Genomic DNA, 25,200 nt, shown 5'->3' on the forward strand with positions numbered 1-25,200 from the left:
GGTTAATTCAACTTCAGATACATAATTACAGATCCACATATTGCTGAATATCATGGCCATGAGGTGATTAGATTAAGTTTAACAAAAATAATTAGAAAGAACAAGATGAAGGGGAAATAAATGATACACCAAATAGAGCTAAAGTAATGGGCAATTCTATCAAATAAAATCAAGTATAGGAATGAGCTCCTTTTAGACATATGGCAATCCTATAAATAAACCTATGGCCTTATCTCTCTTAGAGCGATTAGAAATTCTGTAGTCATCTACCTAATCATCGAGTCTATCCTGTAACTAAGCTGCTTATCCTCTGAATTTTATTTTTTACTTTGGAGTTTCAAATTGAATAGGAGTTACACTAAAGTCCCGACCCTATGCTTCTAAAGATTCGCCTTGGATATCTGGTATCATGGAATGGAGAAACAGCATGTATTCTGATGTCAGACTTCAGAGTTTTAAATTTGGTAGAGGCACCAATTATGTGTCACAGGCCTGAGCAAGTTTTTAAACCTCTGTCAGCCTCAGAATTTTTCTTCTGTAAAATGGTATTAACAGTGCTTAATTCCCAGGATTTTAGAGGCTAAATGAAATAATTCTAATTGAGTGCTATTCCGTAAACAAATGTGCCTTCCCTCTCTATCCTTCCTTATGGTAGATTAGCAAATCTGAGAATCTTCATAATTATTTGCCAAATCAGTTTGCATCTCTCCATTAGAAGTGGCAAGTAATTGATGAATCCTATTTCTAGTGCTTTTCCTCTTGAGAGAAAGAGAGGGAGTGCTTCCGTCAAGAGTAAGCATAAATTACATGGCATCACTCAAGATTAATTCAGAACATTTACAGTAGTTATATGATCTGTCATCATGTATTAGTACTCAGCAAAAGAAAACTGGACTGGAAAATTAGCAAGGTTGAAGGTGAAGAATAAAGTGCCCCAGTTAACACATACAGGCCCTGGGAACACTAGTTATCTGGAAAATTTGTAGCTTGAAAATGTTTGCATTTCTAAAAGAAAAGCATTTATAATGATGGTGAGGGTAGCTAAGAGAGAAAAGAGAATGGATGAATTTGCATTTACTTTAAGAAAACTGAGTTTTACCATAGAAGTATCTTTTATAACTTTTGAATTATTTCCATTTTTAGATCACTCCTATAAATTCACATATATTCAAGCATATATATATATTTATATATGACCCAACAAACTATTCTGACACACTAAAAACTTACCTAAAGATTTGTGAACCCTCTCTTTTCTTTGCCATTCCTTGAGGATGTATCCTATAGACTGAAGTCTTTAGGAGGTAGAATATGAATATTCAGAATTTTTTATGCTATAAATTTAGCAATTTTAAGCCTGCAGAGGGCTCCCTGCTTTGACATGATTCTATATATGCAAAGTCCAGCACAAACTGTTGGTAGGGTTTAATGCTTGTTATGGGCTTAAGTATTTGCTCTATCTGTGTTAAATTAAGAAGTTTAAAAAGATGAATGAAGCAAAGCCAAGTCTCTACTTCTGACGCTTGAGATATAATTTAATTGTTTCATCATGCAAAATTTAATCTTCCTCTGCTTTACCAGTTTGAAAACCAAATGTGCTTTAATTTTGTATCGAGTCCGCATAGACACCTGCTGTCTGATCCTTCTAACAGTTTTATATTTCTCTCTATTCAGAGCTTAAATAACACACTATCTATCTATCTACCTATTTATCTACCTATTTATTTATTTATAACACATTTTAAAGATGAGACTGACCAGCTGATCAGTGTCTTAAACCTGGAGATGAATACAGGCAAAGCTCAGTGAAGAACAGCATTGTTTCAGTGTTTATAATTGTGATTACAGTAGTCCCCCTTCCCTGCAGGGGATACATCCCAAGACTCCCAGTGGATGTCGGAAACCACAAATAGTACTGAGGCCTATATATAGTATGCTTTGTCTTATACATACAAGCCCATGATAAAGTTGAATTTATAAAGTAGGCACAGTGAGAGATTAACAATAATAACAATAAAGTAGAACAATTATAACAATAGAGTGTGATAAAAGTGATGTGAATGTGGTCTCTCAAAATACCACATTATACTGTACTTACCCTTCTCCTTCTTGTGATGTGAGAAGATGAAATGCCTACCTGATGAGATGAAGAGAGGCAAATTGTGATGTAGCGTTAGGCTACTACTGACCTTCTGACAGTACAGCAGAAGGAGGATCATCTGTTTCCAGACCATACTTGAGTGCAGGTAACTAAAACCATGGAAAATGAAACTCTGGATAAGGGTGCACTGTTGTACTTAAATTGTGCATTTAAATCTTTTTTTTTTTTTTTTTTTTTTTTACTCTTCATCTCTCTCTTTATTTCCTTGCAATTTATTTGTTGGAAAAAAAAAAAAAAGAACAAGAAAAAAATAGCATTTAAATTTAAGAAATATTGGAAGAAGGGAAGAAAAAAATTCCAACTGTTTTCAACGCCTCCCCCCATTTTGAACCTTATCCTGCTTATTCTTGTCAGTTCTTACCTAATAAAATACTTGGCAGATTTTTCCAGTCCCAGTGAATAATGTCCACACAACACTTAGAACATATTTATTCAGAAAGGTTTATTAACATCATTGTGACAATTTAAAATACAGGTATCTCCCAGTTTTTGAAATTATGCATTAATTAAGCCACGTCAGTTTTACGAAAGACCTATATTAGTACCCATTTTCCCAACCAATAAGAAACATGAAGAAAATTTCTGCTTCTATGAAGAAAAGTGAAAAGTAAAAATAGCATTCAGCATTTGTTTTGCAGCGAGCAGTTCTGGAGGCCACACATACTTCGAGCAGTGAGAGCGGCTGGATCAAGCTCCTTCGCAGGGAAATACCCTCAGCCTCTCAGCACCAACCTGCCATAGCTTTGAACTGTGTCTTTGAGCATCTGTGCTTTATTCTGATTTATTTTTCTTCACCCATTAGCAAGATGAGTCTTAAGGTATCAGAACAACCTATGAGAGATTTTTTGGGGGGTCTGGGAATGCTCAAAATCTTTCCATATAAATGAATGGTGATTGCTTTTTCACTTTGTACCATTTTGGCTGATGAAAGATTTCATAAGAAGGCTCTATTTCAGATAACAGGGGAAACCTGTAACATGGAACTACAGGTTTCTGAAATTATAGGTTTATGAAAGATCTGACTTTTTTTGTAAAAGTGAAAATTTCTTCCAGTTAGTGAAAACAGGTACTATTGTAGGTCTTTCATAATGCATAAAAGTGAAGCATAACGCAAGCTTTTGAAAAGCAGGGGATACTTGTACTGCATGCTCTTCAAATTGCCAAAACAAACAGATCAAACATATTAGACATCGGTATTAACTGTTGAATACACATACTCTGACCAATTCTCTTCATTTTCATTTCAGTGATGTCTTTTTCAAATGTAGCTCCTTAGGTTATGTGGTTTTCAAAGGTAAATATAGACTTAGGCAGACAACTAATGTAACACATTTTTATGAGAACAAATATTTATCTAAGTACAATTTTAGCAAACAGAAGTTGTCAAAAAATGCAAATTAAATCTTCGTTCTTTTTAAGTTTTCTCCCTTCCTTTTCTTATACTCATTGACTTAGACGCTACCAGTAAATATAACATTATTGTATTTGAAGTTACTTGCTTTTGACCCTAGCAATAAAGGAAAGGAACTGCAGCTGACTTTAATTTTAATAGAAAACAAATATGGAAAGCAAGCATAAGTAAATAAGCATATTTACCTTTGATTAAAGAAATGGTTCATATAATCATTATATAATTATATTTCCAGAGGCAATCAATAATAAACTGTGGTTGTGGACAACTGATTAAAACAAAAGAATTGAATACAAACTTATTTCCAAAGGCTGGAGGCAAGTTCTTTCATGCTTCTGACTCCCCAGAAAGCAATGCAGATGGAAAAAAAAATCTGAAGAAATAAAATACAAAGAGGAAAAATAATTAAAATTGAATCAATACGTTTGTGCAACTGAGTTAACAATATCTTTGTGGGGGAAAATGAACATGAACATTTTAGACAGTTAAATTAATCAAATTGAATTTAGCAGTTGTTCACTGATAGAGTTTAGCCAACACAACTTAAAAAGCGTTACATTAGAGACAGGAGTGGGAGTAAAAAGTTTTGGTTTTGTTGCTTTTAATTTTTATACTCCCAAATCTGGGTCATTTCTTGGGATGGGACTGTGAAAGTTAGATACTGCATGACCCAGAACTTTCCTCTGGCATCTGGGCATACTGTATGCAGAATGTACTGTATGAAATGATCTCATTGTTTTTATAGTTTAAGAAGCATTTGGGAAAGGAGAAATAAAAACATTATAAAGAATCATTCCTCTCTGGGGCAATGCGATCTAACATGTTATGAACTTTACACAACATGAACTAAAGGTTAATCACCACTGCTGATTTACCTTCTCAGTCTGTTGATCTTATCAGGTATAAAAAAAATGTACTACAAAATTCTCTTTAAAATCGATGACATAGCTAAGTCATAATAAGCAGCCATCAGAGTTCATTGAGTTTACTTTCTTGCTTTCAAGTAACATCACACATTTCCAATAAATCACCCAAAATTAGCCACATAAAACTCTTGATTTCTGATGATCTTAGCAAGAACATTTATAAGAATTCATGGTTGTAGAATTTTTTATTATGCATAATCTACATGCCATAATGCCATAACACACGTATCTTCTCTTGAGGTAAAATCCAAGCATTAGTCATGATCTTTATGCCTCAGAGCCCTCCTAAGCCAACTCTTCCCTTTACTCTTACCTGTGCACTAAAATTTAACTCTAAGATTGCTTTTATGATCTTCATTTTAGGTGTTACTGGTATGATGATGGAAAAGAGTAACACCCCCCCAAAAATGGGGTTATTGGGATAGCTGTGCAAGTATCTCTCCATATATTTTTTTTAATTGTGCAAACCTCTCCCAACTACTAAAATATGACCAGGTCTTCTCCCCAGGAAGAAGATCACTATTCATGAAAGATCGACAAAAATATACAAAGAAGCACATTTAAGTAATAAGATAGAGGCTTGAGGAACATTCTAGGGTGATGGACTGGGGAGAAGCCAAGGGCATTAACTGAGGCCAGCCATCAGTTTAAAGAAAACAGCTTGAATTATGGTTATTTTGCAATGAAAGCCTGAAAATGAAAACAAAAACAACACCACCACCACCTTCCTAAACACTGATATTTAGATTTTACAGGTGGGTCATTCAGTTTCATATGAACCTTATGGTTCTTTCTAGAGAACCGTTATGCTTCACATTAGCCAGTCTGCAGTTTTCTTCAAATACATGCATTCCTTTCAGCCTATAATATGCACAATATAAAAAAATATATATCAAAAATAAAATCTGCAGTTATATTGAAGCAGAAGTCAAGAATAATATTAACATTATGGAGTTGACTCAGAAATCAAATACAATATATTTAAAGGCTGGTTTTGATTTTGTTTCTTTTGACTGTAATTCAAGAAAAATGACCTCATGGGATTTCTCATGATGGTGCCAAGCAAAATAATACCAAGGTGGGGAGTATTTATGAAGGCCCTTTGTGCAATGAATTGCATTAGTCTATGAAGATGGGTAAAGTTGACAGGGTACTAGCTGCAAAGACAAATTTCCAATGGGACAGAGATGATAAATGCATAATATCAGTATATATATTCCATTCAATCCATAATATTCATTGAGCAACTAATAGATACCTTGTGTTGTGCAAGGTAGTGGAACCTGAAATATATCTGGCAACTGAAGTTTTTATTAGTTTTGAATTTAGTGTTTAGGGTCACAAGGATTCCATGGGTGAAGGCTAGGGAGAATGAAACCGCTAAACTGTTTGTAAAATTTTGCTAGGGTGTCATGATTCTCCTCTTGCCTACTCCCCACCCACTAGACTATCCACACTTTCATCTGGGATCCCAGAAATAGTAAGAACTTCTGATCTAACAACAGAATGAAAAAAAAATTACAATTCAGTTCATGCCTTTGTTGTTAATCCACATCTTCACAATTAAATCTTTCCACTTTTGAAACTATAATTCAAGTCCTATTTTCTTAAGGATCCATCCCTAACTAAAACACAATTGCCTTTTCCAGTGATCTAAAATGCTTTTAGCTTCTTACCAAAAAAAATGCAATGTTGGACAGTTTGTAGTTTTATTTTGTTTCTGTGTTTGGTTTTGTTTTTTGCCCCTATATATAATCTCTTTAAAAAGATGGGGTGAAAAACTGATGAAGCATAGAAGTCCAATTCAGGTTCAATGTTAATGTGCAGTGAGACCCTTGCTTAAACTAGCCTTTGTCTTAGGTGCCTTATTGGATTATAATGTTTAATGCTCATTACAAACCTTGGTAGGTTGGTATCCAACTTACTCATGCGGTGATGGGAATTTAGAATTTATGGGGTTTACCAAGAAATCACAAAACTACTAAATATCAGAGCTGGGATATGTTCTTATGTTTACGTAGCATCTCCCAGAAAAATCTAACTGCACATCCTAGGAAATCAGCTCAGTGAATCTGTACATCAGTAGGGAATCATTTCCTCTTTTTTTGTAGCCCCCTGTACTTGCCTAATGATTTTTGAGTCAGTAACTGCTAGGTTTCTGACACTTTTCACAATCAACATTTTAAGCATTAATTGGAGTTTTTATATATAATGAAATCCAGAATGGCATAGAATCATAAAAACTAATACAATGAATATGCCCTTCTCAAAATATGCATGATCCTGAAATAGTTACTCAATTTCATTAGAAAATAGTTAAGTAGGAAAAAATAGATGTACTCTTATATTTTTGAAAGTGTATCTGTGTGTGTAATATATATATGTATACATATATTTTAGACATAAATGTGTATTTCACATATAATTTTACATAAATTTCACGTAAAATTTTAAGCTTGAGTCAATAAAACCAGTTGATTATTGATTGCAGTCATTCCATTTTAAATTTTCTCTTGTCCAAAACTTCTCTTGATTTTTGTATCTACTTGTTCATTTTGGTTTACCATAATTGATTAGATTAAATGCGTCATTTGAAATAATTGTTCGTTAACATATTTCCCAACCAAGTATTTGTTCAAGGAAGGCAGAAGAATTACTGCTTAGGCCAGTGCAAGAATAAATGGCAACTAAAGCAGGTTTTTCTGCAACATTCTTCTCTAATCATATGTTTCTGGATATGTACAAACTCAATGAGCACTTATTTTATCCTAGGTCTGGGCAAGTCCCAAGATTTTAACAGCTGGATTCAAAATATGAAACGGAGGAAGTTCACTCTTCGTGTCAAGTCCTGCTTGAGCTAACACATCATTTGTGGCCCCTGTCTTCAAGCTATTTCCTTGACTTCCCAGGCCCCTAGATTCTGATGCCTGAACTTTGGCCTGTACAGATGCTCTCCCCATTTCCTCCACCCCTTTCCAAAAAAGTACATCAATTGACAGGTGGCTAATCTGAGCCACTAATCCATACTAAAACACCAGTGGGAACCGATATTTTATTCTGCTGCTCCTCCCTGTTATGTCTGTGTTTTAAGAGGCCTTATTAAACATGGCTCTACTTATGAGCAAATCAGACATCTAATCTTAAGGGAGACAGAATAGTATCAGAAGAGGTATTTATGTGCATACGCCATCTCCTCAAACTGTTATCTCTCAAATTACAAAGCTAGTGGATTGTTCTTACACCTGTATACGTATCTGTCTCCGTTGGTTTGAATCCACCTACTTCTCTGTATTAATAAATGACCTGAGGTGCAAATAAAATATCATCTTAGGTAGTGGATAATTTCCATTAGAACTAGCTAGCAACACCCCACACATCTCAAATATTTAACCTTCAGTAAACTGGCAAATAAAATGAAAGTTTTAAAGTACTTAAAAAATTACCCACAGGAGAAACTAAATCTCTTAAATAGGTGAAATTGATTTTGATTCTCAAACATGGATTTATTGTTACAAATACTGAAATAGAATACACTGAGAGATAACATCTCATTTAATTTTATGCTTAGTCACAGTAGCAATATAATTATGTATACTAAATCACTAAAAAGTTAAACGAGCAAGTTAGAAAAGCTAAGTCATTTCGTAAATGGTGGGTAAAGTTGTTTGATAAATTCTACCTTGACAAGGAAGGAACATGGAATACTTTATAAATAGCATTTTTTGTGTGTGAAGATTTGAGACTTAAGCACTTTCAAATAATTAAAAAGAATATTACTGCTTGTTTCATTGTGTTTATTTTCAGCCAAATTTAGACTTTTGTATGGATTTCCTAAATTCTCCCGGAATGGATATACTTATTTTTTATGCCTAACAAATCATATCCTGCCTATAAAAGGAAGAGTATATTTTTACCTAAAAATTATTTCTCTGACATTGATGAGGTTCATAAAATAACAATTAACTGGCTCTTTATCACAACTATAACAACAAAAACAGCAACACTTTGTTTTAAGAGCAACACATTAAACATACAGAAGTTTTTACCAAATTATTTGGAGAAAAATAAAACCAATTCTTTGTTAAATATACTCTTTAACGTAATATTTTGATTTTTTTAGAGATGACAATTGTCTGCTGTACAGATAAACAAATAAGAACTTAAAGAGTTCAAATCTGAATTGCTACAAAATATCTCCATTTCCTATTAAGGCAAGAGACAAATACAAACAGAACTAGACTAGAAATTGGAGCCAAATGGATTGAAAGTCCTTCTGAAGTGAAAACATCGAAAGATATTTGGTAATAATACATTTTTTTCTTAGAATTTTTCAAGGATACAGTTTGACAAATGCCAACTCAAAAGAAATTGGGAATTACTGATTTTGCTTCTATATATGACTAAAAACTAAGAGTCATATGCAGACAAATAAACAAAAGGCTTAAGACAAATAATTTCCAGGCACTGCAACTATTACTTGGAAATCTTGTGTTCTCTCTCTGTGTTTGTTTCTGTACCCTATTCAAAGCAGATTCAATCACTGCTATACTTAATACGTGCTCCTGTCAGATATACTACTATTAAAATGTAAATCAAATAGTGTTTTACATTTGTTTTAAATATATACTGAAATTCTTAACTGAAATAATATAAAAACAAAGTTTATATGAATGTCCATGATAACAATGCCTTATTTAAAACAAATATATATTTTTCTTAATCATTACATATGCTCTGGTATTAATTTTCAAACAAGATAATATATTAAACATACCATGATCATGTTTTTTAAAAGAAAATAAACACAAAATAAATATTGGAACAAAAGTTTTAAATAATTCAGCTGAACTCTGAAACCTGAAAAATCAGGTATTTCACTATTTTACAACCCAGTGGGGGCAAAGGACTCTAATAATTTTAGTGACAAAAAAAGTACTAAGTTAATTTAGATAACAAATACAGAATCTTCATTGTAACCATTTCTTCAGTTCCCCGGGATGATTATCTCCTATTATGTACAATAATTTATTCACTTCTGAAAATCTAAGTGGCTCAAGAAAGTGTATATTCTTTTCAACAATACCCCTGTAGAACATCCTATTGTTCATCTATACCACACTTGAGCTATCATGATAGCATTTGAAAACCATAAATATTAGTAAGAATATCATAGATCACTTAGAGGTCTTTAAGACCTACCTAACATTCAGAGAATATACTTGAAGACAGTTGTCATGAATTAGCTACCGTGCATGCAAACCCATCTGGTCGAAATTGTATAAACTGTAATTAGCATAAAGTGAAAATAGATGCTACATTTCTCAAAAACATCTGTGGATTTTTCATCTTTGAATTCAAAATTATGAATAAAGTGTCTTTATAGATACAGGACTTTAAAATTGTCCAATATTACTAACACTTGTTCTGAGGGTATGACCATCCAGTAATACGGATTTTAAAACTGCCTTTAATTTCTTACTACATTCTTGCTTTTCTTTATACATAATGATACATCTTCAATTTATGTTGATTTCCTAGAAAATTTCTAAATATTTTAATATACATACTCTAAATATCCAGGCTTCCTTCTCAGTTTTTTCCAGGTCCCCCCCCCCCAAGCTTGAAGTTTCTCAAAGGGACAGGTACAAGGAAATGGTCAAACTTAGCACAATTAAAGCATAGAGGAAAAAAAAAAAAATATATATATCTATATACACACACACATATATATATATTTTGAAACTGAAGATTTTTGAATAAAATGTTGCTGGATTAATCATCGTCCTTAAGTATCCTAATAGAACTCTCTGAAATGATGAAAAACATGATATTTAATCTAAAATTCAAAGTACTACATCTTTTTAATCCCCTTTTACTTCTGACTACTGAAATTTAAAGCATTTACATTCTAAAATCAGAACTCTGTTTTAACAAAAATTATCAAGAAAACATTCAACCCTAATCTGCCAAAATGCTATTTTCATGGTGAATGAGTGGTGGTTCTTGCCAAATAATCTCATCATAGCAGATTGATTTTAAGTGTATTGTACATACCAAAGGTCCGCTCCTGGCAACTCTCTGACATTAATCAAGAGCCTACATCTTAAAAAAAAAAAAAAAAAAGCCTACATCTTTTCACATGCAAAAAAATTTTCAATACTTGATGTACAAAAATCTATATCTGAAAGACCATGTGTTTACGAATGCAGAATACCATTCAACACTGCTAGCCCTGGGCTTGCAGTGGGCTGTTAAAAAGAATTCTTTGTACTTGCCTATTATCTAGGAAACAAAGGAAGTCTTTTAAAAAATGAGTTTATTTTCAGGAAAAAAACCCCACCTTGTTTACAGAAATAATAGTGATGTCTGGTTTTAAAAACACAACAGTATATCTTGGAGGGATATGTTTTGAGAAGATCTCTTTGTATTGTTTTTGCTGTGTCAAAGGGATGATTAGAGCCCCAGTAAATGGGTACCTCCCAGAGTAGGCTAAATAGAAGGCCAACAGCCCACATATGGCTTGCAGCTTGGGGAATTTCTCTCAAAGTTCTGCCAGAGATGGGACTGCCCAAATGGTTTCTCGCGTAAGTCCTAAGTCATAAACTGCATCCTACGAGGCCAGCCATGCCAGAACTGGACCCAAGGGCATACAGAGTCTTGGCTGATGGGAAACAATGACTGCTTCCTAAGGAAGCCACAGCTGCTTTCCTGAGAGACACCCCAGATGCCTGAATTTTCCCTTACTTTCCATTTTTGACTACCTGTTCTGGCAACAGTTCCAACAAAGGGGGAGGCAGGCGGCAGGCACCCAGCTGTTTTCAATAAGCCTTGGCAATGTAGGTACTGATTACATAAACACTACAAACATGCAAAGAGCGTATTTTCTAGTTTTTAAGCTATAAAAAAGGTGTGAGCCTGTACCAACACCCTAGATCTCCTCTGCTCCAGATAATGATAATGCTGACCAGGATGATGACTACAATGACGATGAGAATGAGGATGATGATAATCAGGGCTTTAATTATGAAAGCAAAGATTATTAAAGGAAACATGATATCATGAACTGCTGGGAAAGAGCTCAAATTATATACAGAATTGGAAAGATGAGAAATTTCCACATTTCAGGGGCAAGAATATATATTTTTTTCCTTTAGGAAACAATGAGGTCAAAATGTGCAATTAAATCACTGATGTCTTATATTTCCCACAATCCAGGGGGAAAAAAACAATCAGCTGTTGCATCATCCATTTGCATTAACATTTCCCTTTTCATTCGCATATTCAAAAATATTATTTTAAACTCTTAATATACAAGTTGAACTTTGAACAACACAGGTTTGAACTGCATGCAGACACTTAAATGCAGGTTTTTTTTCCATAAACACAATACAGCACTGCAAATGATTTTTTTCTCTTCCCTATGAGTTGCTTCATGACATTGTCTTTCCCTTAGCTTCCTTTATTCTAAGAATACAGTATATAATATATATTACATACAAAATATGTGTTAATCAACTGATTATGTTATCAGTAAGGCTTCTGGTCAACTGTAGGCTATTAGTAGTTAAGTTTTGGGGGGAGTCAAAAGTTATACATGGATTTTCAACTGCATCGGGGTTTGGTGCTTCTAACCTCCACGCTGTTCAATGGTCAATTGTACGTAAAATATCCAAGAAGGTATATTAATAAAAGGTGTTCTGCTTATATTAAGATCAGGTTCAGAAACCTAGTCAAATTAGAACTCTGGAAAAGGAATAAGAAGATTAGGTTGTCCCAATTCAACACAAAATATTTTACATCAGCAGGTTACTTAGCATTTCAGTTTCTGCCTCTATAAAATAAGGATAAAATCTTCCTAATTCTCATAAGCTTATGGTAAATATTGACTCAATTAAAAAAATTATAAAGTTCTATGAAGATATAAGATAATTAAAGTGTGCTATGTTTCTTGCTAAAAAGATTCAATAAACTAAAAGGGACAGTAGGGAGTGACAGATAATTCTATAAGTAGAATTTAGAATATGAGAGTTTTGAACAATACCAGCTCTTTCTCATGCATGGTCATAAATTAAATGATCCTTTTAAAATTGTGGATATATAATTATTGCTGGGAAAATATAATTATCTTACAAAGTAGAGTAAGATTTTAGTGGGTTAAGTATAATTATAGATGATCATCATTTGAAATATTTCCATTATGTACCTCATCCTGTAAAAACATGGAATTTGATGTTCTTGATGAGTTTTTATAATGCCAGACTGTTGAAATAGATCTTTTAGTGTCCTAAAAGATTTTTAATTTTAATTCATTTTTATGACACAGAAATATAGACTAAATAATAGTTTCTAATTATCCACTGTCCCACTTCTGTTACCAAACTATGGTTTTGATATTTCATGTTACATTAAATTTCCTACTCATATCTAAAATTATATTAAAAAATAATTGTTTTACACAGATTTTTTTCCAGGGGGATGCTGAGCAATATAATGGAAACTATCTTCCATGAAAATTCTACAATAAATAGAGATAATTCTTTACTAGTAGTATTTCTTGAAATATTCTAAGAGAAATGAAAAAAATATATATATATATTGAGCATAACTGAGTGAAGACCATTCTAAGTGGAACTAAGCTGATAGCATGATATATTTTTTGACTAGGATGGACAATATAACATAAAGGAAGCGGTCAAATTTAAAGGACATGATGGAGGAAGAATTGTAAGAAAAGGCCAGCAAGGAATTATTGTTCTACACCTTTGCTTTATAGACAATCAAAACACTTGAAAAGCCTTCAAAATTTTCAAGGACGCAATGTAGGAAATCTATTATTCTAAAGTCACAACTGCTAAAATAATAGATCTTAAAAATAAACACACATATTATTCTAATTACTTACTATTTTTTTAGTTCTAGGTATGGCATCCATAAGAAAAAATAGCATGGCACCAACCTCAAAGGTAAATGTATACACAAGAAATTGCAATGAATCAGGCTCCATTAGGTTGTATTCATTATACAAATAGATATCACAGTCTTGTTTTATGCCAGGCATTTCACTGCTAACAGAACTCACTGGTGAGCACCATAGCCCCTGAATTCAAAGAATTTAGATCTACACAGTTTCCCTGAAATATTTATTAAGGGTTGGTATTTTTATATATATCTTATCTGTAAATCTTCAGGTAAAGTTATCTTCACAGTGTTGTGGTTCAATATAAAAACGTCTTTAACTAAAATGAGGTCAATCACATAGGTATGTTGTATTTTCCACTGACGTAGCTTATTTGTAAGATGAATATTTGCCACAGCTACCTTGTAGGATTCTTATAATGAATATGGGATGAATCATCTTCATTCAGCAGAAGAGTGTTTCCTAAAGTACCCATAACTCAGTGTTTTGAGCTTATGTGGGAATACAAAACAAGAGGCTTTGAATCGTAATTCCATCTTGAGGAAGTTATTTAATGCTCCTATACTTGAATATCTTCACCTGAAACATGTGGATAATCTTACAAGGTAGTCGGGATAATTAAATGAAAGAACGGGCATAAAACTTGGGGTTTCATGTATCAAGTGCTCAGCAAATGTCAGGAGTTTCAGCAGAAGCTATTTTGTTATTATGGTTACTACTGACATTAAGTCAGCTTTTACAGCAATGTTTTCTAAACTTTATTTTTAATATTTAAAAAAATTAAAAAAGATTTACTTATTTAATTTAGAGAGAGAGAGAGCAGGGGGGAGGGACAGAGGGAGAGAATCCCAAGCAGACTTGTGCTGAGCTTGGAGCCCAACATGGGGCTCAATCTCATGACCTGGGCTGAAACCAAGAGTCAGACACTTAACAAACTGAGCCACCCAGGCGTCCCTAAATTTAATTTTGAAAATATATCATAGCAGTTCTTCCCCTCCATTGCATTTAGCCTTTAAATTTTTCAATTATTATTTGTGCATTATATGTCACATTAAAAAAAGAAATTTAATTTAAAAGGATGGGATAAAACAACTATAAACAAATTCTAATATTTACTTCTTTCATCCCAATGTATCCTCATCCATCACTTTTGAAAATCACAATCACAGGCTAAAGAAGTATTCAAAAACCTAAACCAGTGCCCTGGAAAAAAAAACACTGGTTGAGAGCCTTGAAACTTGGGTTCTTGTCCTTTCTGTCATGAAATGGTCAAATCATTAATATTCTCCAGATGTCATTTTCTTTTTCTGTCCAATGAGATTAGAAATAGAAAATCTCTAAGGTCTATTCTGTTCTATTTGAAAAAATAACAGAAGTGTCCAACACAATATTATAAAGATAGAAAGTTCTAAGGATAGCTCCCAGAAATAATTAAATTTTTAATAAAAAGAAATTACCAGAAATACTTCTTCATCTTGCCCTAATTACGAGCACAATTAGGTAACTGAAGTAACAGAGGAAATGACAAGGGAAAAGCCTCAAAGAAAATCAGCTTTCCAGAGAACAAACTGATGGTTGCCAGAGGGAAGAGTGGTGGGGCGATAGGCAGAATGGGTGAAGCGGAGTGGGAGAAACAGGCTTCTAGTCATGGAAGGACTAAGTCATGAGGAGAAAAGGTACAGCACAGGGAATACAGTGAATGATACTGTAATAGCCTTGTGTGGTGACAGACGGAAGCTACACTTGTGGTGAACACAGCACAGAGGTTGAATCACTATGTTGTACACCCTAAACTAATGTAACATTGTGTGTTGACTATACTCAAAAAAATTAAAAATAAAATAAGATAGCCACTCCTCAAAAAAAAAATTATTTTCCACACATGTGAAATACGTGTAGAGACTGGCAAAGGTTGGCAGAGATGGATTCCCCAAACATCCCTTTCTAGAAATCAAAATCCCTAATCTTCACCTTGGACATAAGCTGGTCTCCTGGCACCCTGCTACATAATATTTAAAAAGTTAAGACACATTAGGTTCATATTTGAAAAATAACTTAGTGGACATCACCAAAAATGCACAGAGAAGTAGCCGCAGTGATTCTTACAAAACTCTGCAGAGGCATATATGAAAATAAAACAAGTCATGGGCAGTTTTGGTAGTTATTGGTAAAGAATGATGGGTTTTAAGAACAAAAAAAATGCCAGAGGTAAAATACTTTGCCTGTTTTTATTTATAGTTCAAGAAATACAACCATACCTCAGTAAGGCTGGGGTTGGGGGAAGAAATAGAGTTTGGCCATGAATATATTGCTAGGTCAAGTTGTAAGACAAAAACTTCAGAACTGTTAGTTTTTATCTAGTCCATAATTCATTGTTGATTATTTCTCTCTTCACCGAGAGAGAAAGAAGACAGAGGGAAGATCCTTAAAAACAATTATTATAGGATAAAAATTCTGGGAGAAACTTATAACCAAAATCAAATACTGAATGAGGGAAAAACTATACTCTAGTACAGTATGAGTTTTCAGAAAATATCTTTGTATCTGCAAATGTGTTTATAATTATGTCAAAAGATATATTTTATGGATTCTGGGGAAATGTGCTAATAATTCTCAGAAATAAGTTAGAGCAAGTGGAACCTCCCTGGTTAACTTCTGAAGTTAGTACATGCAATGAAAGTTGTCCAGAGTTAAAATTACCCTAGGAAATCCCTTAAATAACCCCTGTAGTATAATACCCACGGTTTTGTGTGTGCAAACCTTTATGGTAATTTTTTCACATACTTGCGTTTGAGAACTATTGTGCTAGATTGAAGAAATTAACAAAGGAAAGTCTCTAGGTAGATGTCTGATAATTTAAACCAATCTTGCCTTTTGATTAAGTGGCAAAACTTAACAGAAAAAGAAAGAAAGAAAAGGGATGATGAGCTCTCAATTGTTCCTGGTTATTTTTTAAGGTTATCTCCTTTAATTTTTAATGTTGAGCCTCTATGACTCTGGTACATGTTAAGTGGATGTGTTTGCTTTTGTGAGGGTCAAACAAGACAGGGTAGTGTATCTTGGAGTTCCAAATTCTAAAAGCAGCTTAAATGTACATATGGCGTCCCTCCTCTTTACGTTAATACACAGGAAAATATTTAGTTTGGCTTCTTGGACGTAAAAATTTTGCTTTCAAATGATGTTTTAACTGCCCTCAGCTTTTTGCGTCCATTGCTATTTCTAACTCTGTCTTTGACAGCAATGACCCTATCACACCTACACAGCAGCAGTTCTTCTGCAAACTTTCAAATGAATAAATCCAATACAAATTCTGTCACAACACGTGCAATGTACCGAGACTTTCTGTTATAAGTAAACTATATTTCGATTTCAATACTCCCTTTGTTCTTGACCTAATTATGACCCTCTGTAATAACCCAGTTCACCACAGAGTCTTTGGTATAGGGATTCCCCTTGTTATAAAGCAGAAGTTACATGGAGAAACTTTACAAAATCGTGGAATGTGAGGACTGTTGTGACCTTGAAAATTTCACCAGGATGAATACTGACTAAATTGCATTGCAATTGACCGAGTTTTTCTATGCTTTTATCAGAAAAAAGCACACATATTTAGAAATTTTTTTCTTTCTTTTGCCTTTTTTTTCTTTTTCTCTTTTTTTCACTTTTTTCCTTTGCCATGGTGAAGTGAGTTACAAGCTCCCATAAGACCTGAAGACTCAACACAGCTTGGGTTGTGGACCGGATTTCTCCCACATGAATTTGGTGGCCGGGTCAGATGGAATGATATTAGTATATTTAATTTTCAAAACACACACAGTGGAACAGATGTGTTTTATAGGAACTGAAAAATGAAGTTCAGAAGTAAGGGGGTCTGGGTAATGTTCTGGTACAATATGGTTAGAGATCACTGTATGAAACTAATTCCTGCTGATACTCATAACTTGTCTCTGTGAAAACTAGTTTATAATATTTGTGTATAGCACTATGGAGAATATCAAAGCTACCAAGATTTGAAACAGTGCAGTAGGAGCTCCAGAACTTTATGTAAATTAACCCCACAACATGGAACCCATTAACTTGAGGGTTTCAGGAATTTGGACCTCAGAATGCCTAGGATGTGGGTTTAATTGAAATGCAGTATTATGACAATCAGTTTTTCTCTGGAGACAGAATTTTTTAAGGTGCATGCAAACGTATAATTGAGCATTGACATATTACATCATAGTGATACATTTTAAACAACCCATATCTGCTTCACAATATTTATTTCACTGAAATACCGCTGGATATTTAAAGATTCCTCCTTTAGAATCCAGCCATCTGAATAAATGAACAGTACATTGAGGTGAGCCAGTCAACTCTCAGATGGGGCCAGGCCTCAAAGGCTCACATATACACAAAGCACTTCTTCTGGAAAAAATGTTTCTGGGTTTTCAACATAAATCAGGGTCAACACATAATACAATCATACTCTAGTACATTTAAAAGCTGGAAAACAGTCTAACTAGGACGGTGATGCTTCCAGCAAACCCTCAGGCCAAATAGCAATCAGAAAGAGAATTTATGGCTCTGTGATCAAACCCCATCTCTGTTCAAGTCCATGAAGGGGTTGCCTGCTCTCTGAGGAAATTTTAAATGGGAGTTAGAAAACTATACTTTCTCTGTGATGACTTACAGGATTTCTTTTTTATTCTTCTTTTTTCTTTTCCTTTTCCTTTCCTTTTCAACTGTAGCCACAAATGGATATACTTGTGAGTAATACTAAATTCCAGAAGCCTTGATATTCACACCAGAACAATTAAATTACACATTTCTGATAAAAGAATAAGCCAAATCTTTTGAGTGAAATTCTATATACATCACTTATAAATAGTAGCAATAATAAGATTAAACAATAATACATTTTCTTCATGGTAAAAAAAAGTCTGTTACAGTATAAAAAAGTTTGTCAAGTTGCATACTGAATTCAGAATATGCCAGATAAAATCAAGTATATTATTGTTTAGGTCATTTTTTACATAAAATATAAAGCATAAAACTAAGAGTTGCTTATTGTGCAGCAGAGTTGGAAATGACAGGATCAAGAGATCAACATGTACCCATATATTATACTCCTAGATATGTGCGAGAACAAAATGATAAAAAGGATATAAAATAATAATATATATAGAAGAGAGAATATAATACCCAAAGGGTTGGGGCTTTCTGCAGAGTGACATACATAGATATAGAACACTCTTCTACAAATAGAATGGAATGCTGGATAAACACACCCTTTAGAAACCTAATGTAGCTTATCTCAAAAGAATGGGAATACTAGATGCTAGGAGAAAAGAGCAGAAGAGGCGGGGAGTATAAGGCCAGAGCTGGAGTTTCAAGGCTCCGATCAAGCCATGAAATGTGGCCTTGAATCTATGAGAGCTGTGTGAGCTGGAAATTACAATCTTCTCAAAGATACCCAATCCATGAACAGGTACTAGAAAAATAAACAGTGTCCCAGAAAAGTGGCAAAGAAGCTTTTAATCCACCCTCTGCTAGAGATGGGGGAAAAATGAAAGTGTTCTCTGAAAAACTGAAAAGCTAAAATTGTCCTACGAGTGTGGTTCAGATATCCGCAACAGAAAAATTAACATATAACTGAGGAACATGAGATTGCTGGGACCCCCAAATAAAGACATGCTGAATGCTATAGAGATGCTTTCCTATGACAAAGCTCCTGAGAAGCCCAGGATAGAACAATCCCCACTGAGAAAGAGCTCACAGTAAAAGTTTAAATGCACACACATACACACATACATTCTAAAAAAATCCTGAGGGAGATTTTAACATATGCAGCAAGTGGAAAATCTATACCACAAATACAAGAAGGAATGGAGGAAGAGGAACTGTAGTGTAAAGTAGGAATTTTAAAAAAAAATTTAAAGAGACCAAAAAAATAGAAATAGAAATAATGAGAGCAAGGGACTGAAAAATGCATACATTTAAACATAAACCAAATAAAAATGTCTCAAAATCCAAATATAGTTATTGAAATTAAAAATCCGATGAGCTGCAGAAACAAACTGAGGCTTCTAGAAGGGAAGGGGGTGGGAGGATGGGTTAGCCTGGTGATGGGTATTAAAGAGGGCACGTACTGCATGGAGCACTGGGTGTTATGCACAGACAATGAATCATGGAACACTACATCAAAAACTAATGATGTGGGCGCCCGGTGCCTCCGTCGTTAAGCGTCTGCCTTCAGCTCAGGTCATGATCCCGGGGTCCTGGGACCGAGCCCACATCGGGCTACCTGCTTCTCCCTCTCCCTCGCTCCCCCTGCTTGTGTTCCTACTCTCGCTATCTCTCTGTCAAATAAGTAAATAAAATCTTTAAAAAAACAAAAAAACAAAAAACTAATGATGTAATGTATGGTGATTAACGTAACATAATAAAATTAAAAAAATCTGATGAGCCGGTTAGAAAGTGATTATATAGAGAAGATAAAATTAGGAAGCTGGAATATGGAAATGCCATAGAGGGAGTTATGGAAACAAAATAGGAAAAAAGAATTGGTGACATGGAAATCTAACATGTCTGATTGGAGTTAAGAAAGAGGAAATAAAGGGCGCCTGGGTGGCTCAGTTGGTTAAGCGACTGCCTTCGGCTCAGGTCATGATCCTGGAGTCCCGGGATCGAGTCCCGCATCCGGCTCCCTGCTAGGCTGGGAGTCTGCTTCTCCCTCTCCCTCTGCCCCTCCCTCCCACTTGTTCTCTCTCTCTCTCACGCGTGTGCTCTCTCTCTCTCTCAAATAAATAAATAAAATCCTTAAAAAAATAAAATAAATAATAAATAATAATAAATAAAACATGCTTATTAAGCCTCTCAACAATGTGGAAATGTAGTTTAGCTTTATCACTTTCCAATTAAAAGTTGTTCCTCCATGGCTTCCAAGGAAGAAAGTTAAGGCACTTAGAGAAATTGGTACAATTTCACATGGTGCAAGTAAAATAAGTAAATCCAGACCAATGAATCTTGACCTTTTTTTTTTCTGCCCTAAATCATCTCAGAAGTAAATATACTCCCTGCTCTAATAACTGAGTCTCAGGTTCTAGCTCAGAAAGCCATTGTCCCTTATCAGCACTGACCTTCAAAACTTGAGGTGGTCCATTTTAAAATAAAATCAATTTACAGTGAAAAAACATTCTTTGAGATTATACAAAAGGCAATGGTAATGTAACAAAAAAAAAAACAAACCCATTTAGGGCGCCTGGGTGGCTCAGTTGGTTAAGCGACTGCCTTCGGCTCAGGTCATGATCCTGGAGTCCCGGGATCGAGTCCCGCATCGGGTTCCCTGCTCGGCGGGGAGTCTGCTTCTCCCTCTGACCCTCCACCCTCTCATGCTCTCTCTATCTCATTCTCTCTGTAAAAAATAAATAAAATCTTAAAAAAAAAAAAAAGAAAGAGGAAACAAAAAGAATGGTGGAGAGGTGACACTAGAAGTGGTAATGGAGGCGAATACAGCAGAAGTGAAGGGAAAAAGAAGACATGCATCCCTCACCTGAAAAAGCACAATGAAGCCCAAGAAAGGCAAAAAGAAACAAAGAAACTACATGTAATTTAGTGAAACTTCAAAAGACTAGGGACAAAGACATAAATCTTAATGGAAACCAGAAACAAAAGATACATTAGGTTAAGAGGAAAATATAAATATATCGGACTTTTGGCCAAACAGTAAAGAAGTATCTTCAAATCTCAACAAATCTCTACATATCAGCTGTCAACCAATAGCCCTATGCGAGCTACCCTGTCACTTAAGATTGAAGGTGAAGCAAAATCATTTTCAGATAAAAATGTTTAGTAATCATAAACCACTGTTAGAAAATCACAGAAAAACTGGGCGCCTGGGTGGCTCAGTTGGTTAAGCGACTGCCTTCGGCTCAGGTCATGATCCTGGAGTCCTGGGATCGAGTCCCACATCGGGCTCCCTGCTCGGCAGGGAGCCTGCTTCTCCCTCTGACCCTCCCCCTCTCATGCTCTCTCTCTCTCATTCTCTCTCTCAAACAAATAAATAAAATCTTAAAAAAAAAAAATAAATAAAAAAATAGAAAATCACAGAAAAATTTACACTTTATACTTCAGAAAAAAATGAAATTAAAGCAAAAAATGAATATGGGAGGCAATTTTAAAAAGGGGAAAAGAAAGGCCAACAAGGGGGGAGCAGATTTTGGAAAAGTGAGTGAATACTGACTTATTTTCAATAAACTGAATAATATTAATCAATAACAAATAAGAGGTTAAAACTAGTTAGAATTAAATATTAGAGAATTATAACTTTGGAAATAGAGGAGTAAGATTTAAAGCATTATTAAATCAACTACAAACATTACAATGTAAGACAGCAATAAAAGAACTGAAACATATGATACCCCAAATAGTAAACAAATATTTGTAAAATACACACACACATAAACACACACCATACTCAATATAGTATACAGTATGGGGCAAGAAGAGAGGATGGAGGAAGCATAGCAAACACATGATAAATTGAAACTGATGAAATAAACTGTTGAAAATGTCAGAAATCACTAAATATATAAATGGATTTTACTTGCCAATAAAGGAGATTCTCAGACTGGATTTAAAATTTTAATCCAGGGGCAGCTGGGGGCTCAGTCAGTTAAGTGTCCGACTCTCAGTGTCAGCTCAGGTCATGATCTCAGGGTCCCAAGATTCAGCCCCATGTTAGGCTCTGGGAGGTCTGCTTGGGGAGTCGGCTTGAGATTCTCTCTCCCTCTGCCCCTCCACCTGCTCGCATCCTTTCTCTGTCTCTCTCAAATAAATAGTCTTTAAAAAATTTTTAATCCAATCATATTATGTTTATGTGTATAAATATATTCACACATATTGATATAGAAAGATTTAAAGAAAAAAATAGCATGTTATATATTAAGTCAATTAAGTAGAAGAATAACAGTAGTGATATTTGATATAGTAGACTTTAAGGCAAAATGTTTTAAAGATAGATTATTACTTAATATTACAAAATGAACAATGTACCATAAACATGTAATAATGCTGAATCTGGATGTGCCAAACAATATAATCTTAAAACAGAAAAAACAGAATTACAAAAATGAAATTGAGGAGTCCACAAATATAGCTGAAGATTTTAATCTCTCTCAGAAATGTACAGATTATCAAGTAAAATGTTAGTAAGAAGACAGAAGATTTAAGCATGATAAATAACATATATGTTGTCTCATTTTATAGCAAATAAAAAGAAAATGATATACAGACCAGTTTCTGACTAAAAAGTAATAATAATAGAATAAATAAATATACTAAAAATAAAATATTTGGGATCTAAATAACATACTGATAAATAATCTATTAGTTGACATAATTTATAAGGGGGATTATTATATATTACTAAATGACAATAAAAATACTGCATGTCAATTTTGTGGGATGCATCTAAAATCATAAAAAGGAACTAACAGACTTAAATCTATCAATAGGCAAAAAGGAAAATATATAAATATTGACATATTTAACCAATTAAATACTATAAGGTAGATAAAAAGTAGATACAATTTAATTAAAAATGAATTAAAGTTTTATATTCTAATATGGATAATCTAAAAAACAAAATTGAGTGATATTATAACAGTATGACATTATTTATGTATTATTTTTAAAAACAGCAAAAACCGGCATATATTGTTTAAAATTACAAGTAAATGGAAATATATTACCTCACATAGAGGAATGTTAAACACTAATACTACTTGACTATTGTGCGTGTGTATCTTACAAATTTTTGTTTTACTATTTTGGAAGTTTTGTCTTTCAATTATTTAAAAACAACAACAACAACACCCCTGAGATCATGACCTGAGCCAAAAAATCAAGAGTTGGATGCTTAACTGACTGAGGCATCCAGGTACCCCTATTTCAGTTAGTAGTTAGTCTGTATAGCAATTACCTTAGACAGAAAGGGAGAAGAGATAAGGGCAATGTGTTTTAAATGTTCTGATACAAATATATTTCTTCCAAAAACCTGAATAAAAATATACTGAAAGCCAAAGCAATCTTGAGAGGGAAGAACAAAACTTAGAGGCATCACACTTCCTGATTTTAAACTATTTATGAAGCTATAGTAATCAAACCGGTATGGTATTGGAATAAAAACAGACACAGAGCTCAGTAAAACAGAAGAGCACATAAATAAACCCATGTCCACATTGCCAATTAATTTATGACAAAGGAGCCAAGAATATACATGGAGAAAGGATAGTCTCTTCAATAAATGGTGTTGGGAAAACTAGCGGTCACCTGTAAAACAATGAAACTGGATCCATATCTAATACAATACACAAAAATCAACTCAAAATAGATTAAAGACTTAAACTTAACAGCTGAAACCATAAAATTCTTAAAAGAAAACATAGGAGGCAAGCCCTTTGACATTGGTCTTGGCATTGAATTTGACAACAAAAGCAACATTAGATAATATCCATAATACAACTCATTCTACTCAGTAGCAAAAAGACAAAAATGAAAACAAAACCAATGAAAAATGGTCAGAGAATCTGAGAAGGCATTTTTCAAAGAAGACATAAAAATGCCCAACAAGTACATGAAAAGGAAGTCAACATCACTAATCATCAGGAATGCAAATCAAAACCATAATGATGAAGCGGGGGAAATCGGAGGGGTAGACGAACCATGAGAGATGATGGACTCTGAAAAACAAACAGGGTTCTAGAGGGGAGGGGGGTGGGAGGATGGGTTAGCTTGGTGGTGGTATTGAGGAGGGCACATTCTGCATGGAGCACTGGGTGTTATGCACAAACAATGAATCATGGAACACTTCATCTAAAACTAATGATGTAATGTATGGGGATTAACATAAGAATAAAAAAAAAGATAAAAAAACCATAATGAGATGTAACCTTACATCTCATTATGATGTACATAATCTTACAACTGTGAGGATGTCTATTATCAAAAAGACAAGATAAAAATAGAGCTACCCTATTACCCAGCAATTGCACTACTAGGTATTTATCCAACATAATGATCCAAAGGGGCACATGCACCCCAAAGTTTATAGCGGCATTGTCCATAATAGTCAAACTATTATGTCCAGATGTCCACTGACAGATGAATGGAAAAAGAAGATGTGGTGTATATATACAATGGAATATTACTCAGGCACCGAAAAGAATGGTATCTTGCTATTTGCAACGATGTGACTAGAACTAGAGGGTATTATACTAAGCGAAATAAGTCAATCAGAGAAAGACAAATACCATAGGATTTTACTCATGTGTAGAATTTAAGAAACAAAACAGATGAACATAAGGGAAGGGAAGGAATAATAAAATAAAAACAGAAAGGGAGGCAAACCATAAGAGACTCTTAACTATAGGGAACAAATTGAGGGTTGCTGGAGGGGAGCGGGGGAAGGGATAATTGGATGATGGACATTAAGGAGGGCACATGATGTAATGAGTGCTGGGCATTGTATGCAACTGATCAATCACTGAACTCTACCTCTGGAACTAATAAAATTTTTTTTTTTTAAAAAGTCAAGAGATAACAAATGCTGACAAGGATGTGCAGGAAAGGGAACTCTTGGGCACTGTTGGTGGGAATGTAAACTGGTGCAGCTACTACAGCAAACAACATGGAGGTTCCTCAAGAAACTAAAAATAGAACTATCATATGATCCAACAATCCTGATTCTGGATGTATATCCAAAGGTAATGAAATCATTATCTCTAAGAAATGTATGTAC

At 34.2% G+C, this 25,200-nt stretch overlaps 1 protein-coding gene across 1 annotated transcript in view; it reads right to left on the reverse strand.

The window, feature by feature from the left end:
- Nucleotides 1-3,806: 3,806 nt before the first annotated feature.
- Nucleotides 3,807-25,200, reverse strand: part of AGMO (alkylglycerol monooxygenase) — a 333,164-nt gene continuing 311,770 nt past the window's right edge. The window contains exon 13 of the mRNA XM_021689765.1: nucleotides 3,807-3,945. Coding sequence (XP_021545440.1) covers nucleotides 3,871-3,945 — 75 coding nt within the window. The 3' untranslated portion in view covers nucleotides 3,807-3,870. The remainder of the gene's footprint in view (nucleotides 3,946-25,200) is intronic.

This window comes from Neomonachus schauinslandi, chromosome 12, assembly GCF_002201575.2.
Source record: "Neomonachus schauinslandi chromosome 12, ASM220157v2, whole genome shotgun sequence".
Classification (NCBI taxonomy): domain Eukaryota; kingdom Metazoa; phylum Chordata; class Mammalia; order Carnivora; family Phocidae; genus Neomonachus; species Neomonachus schauinslandi.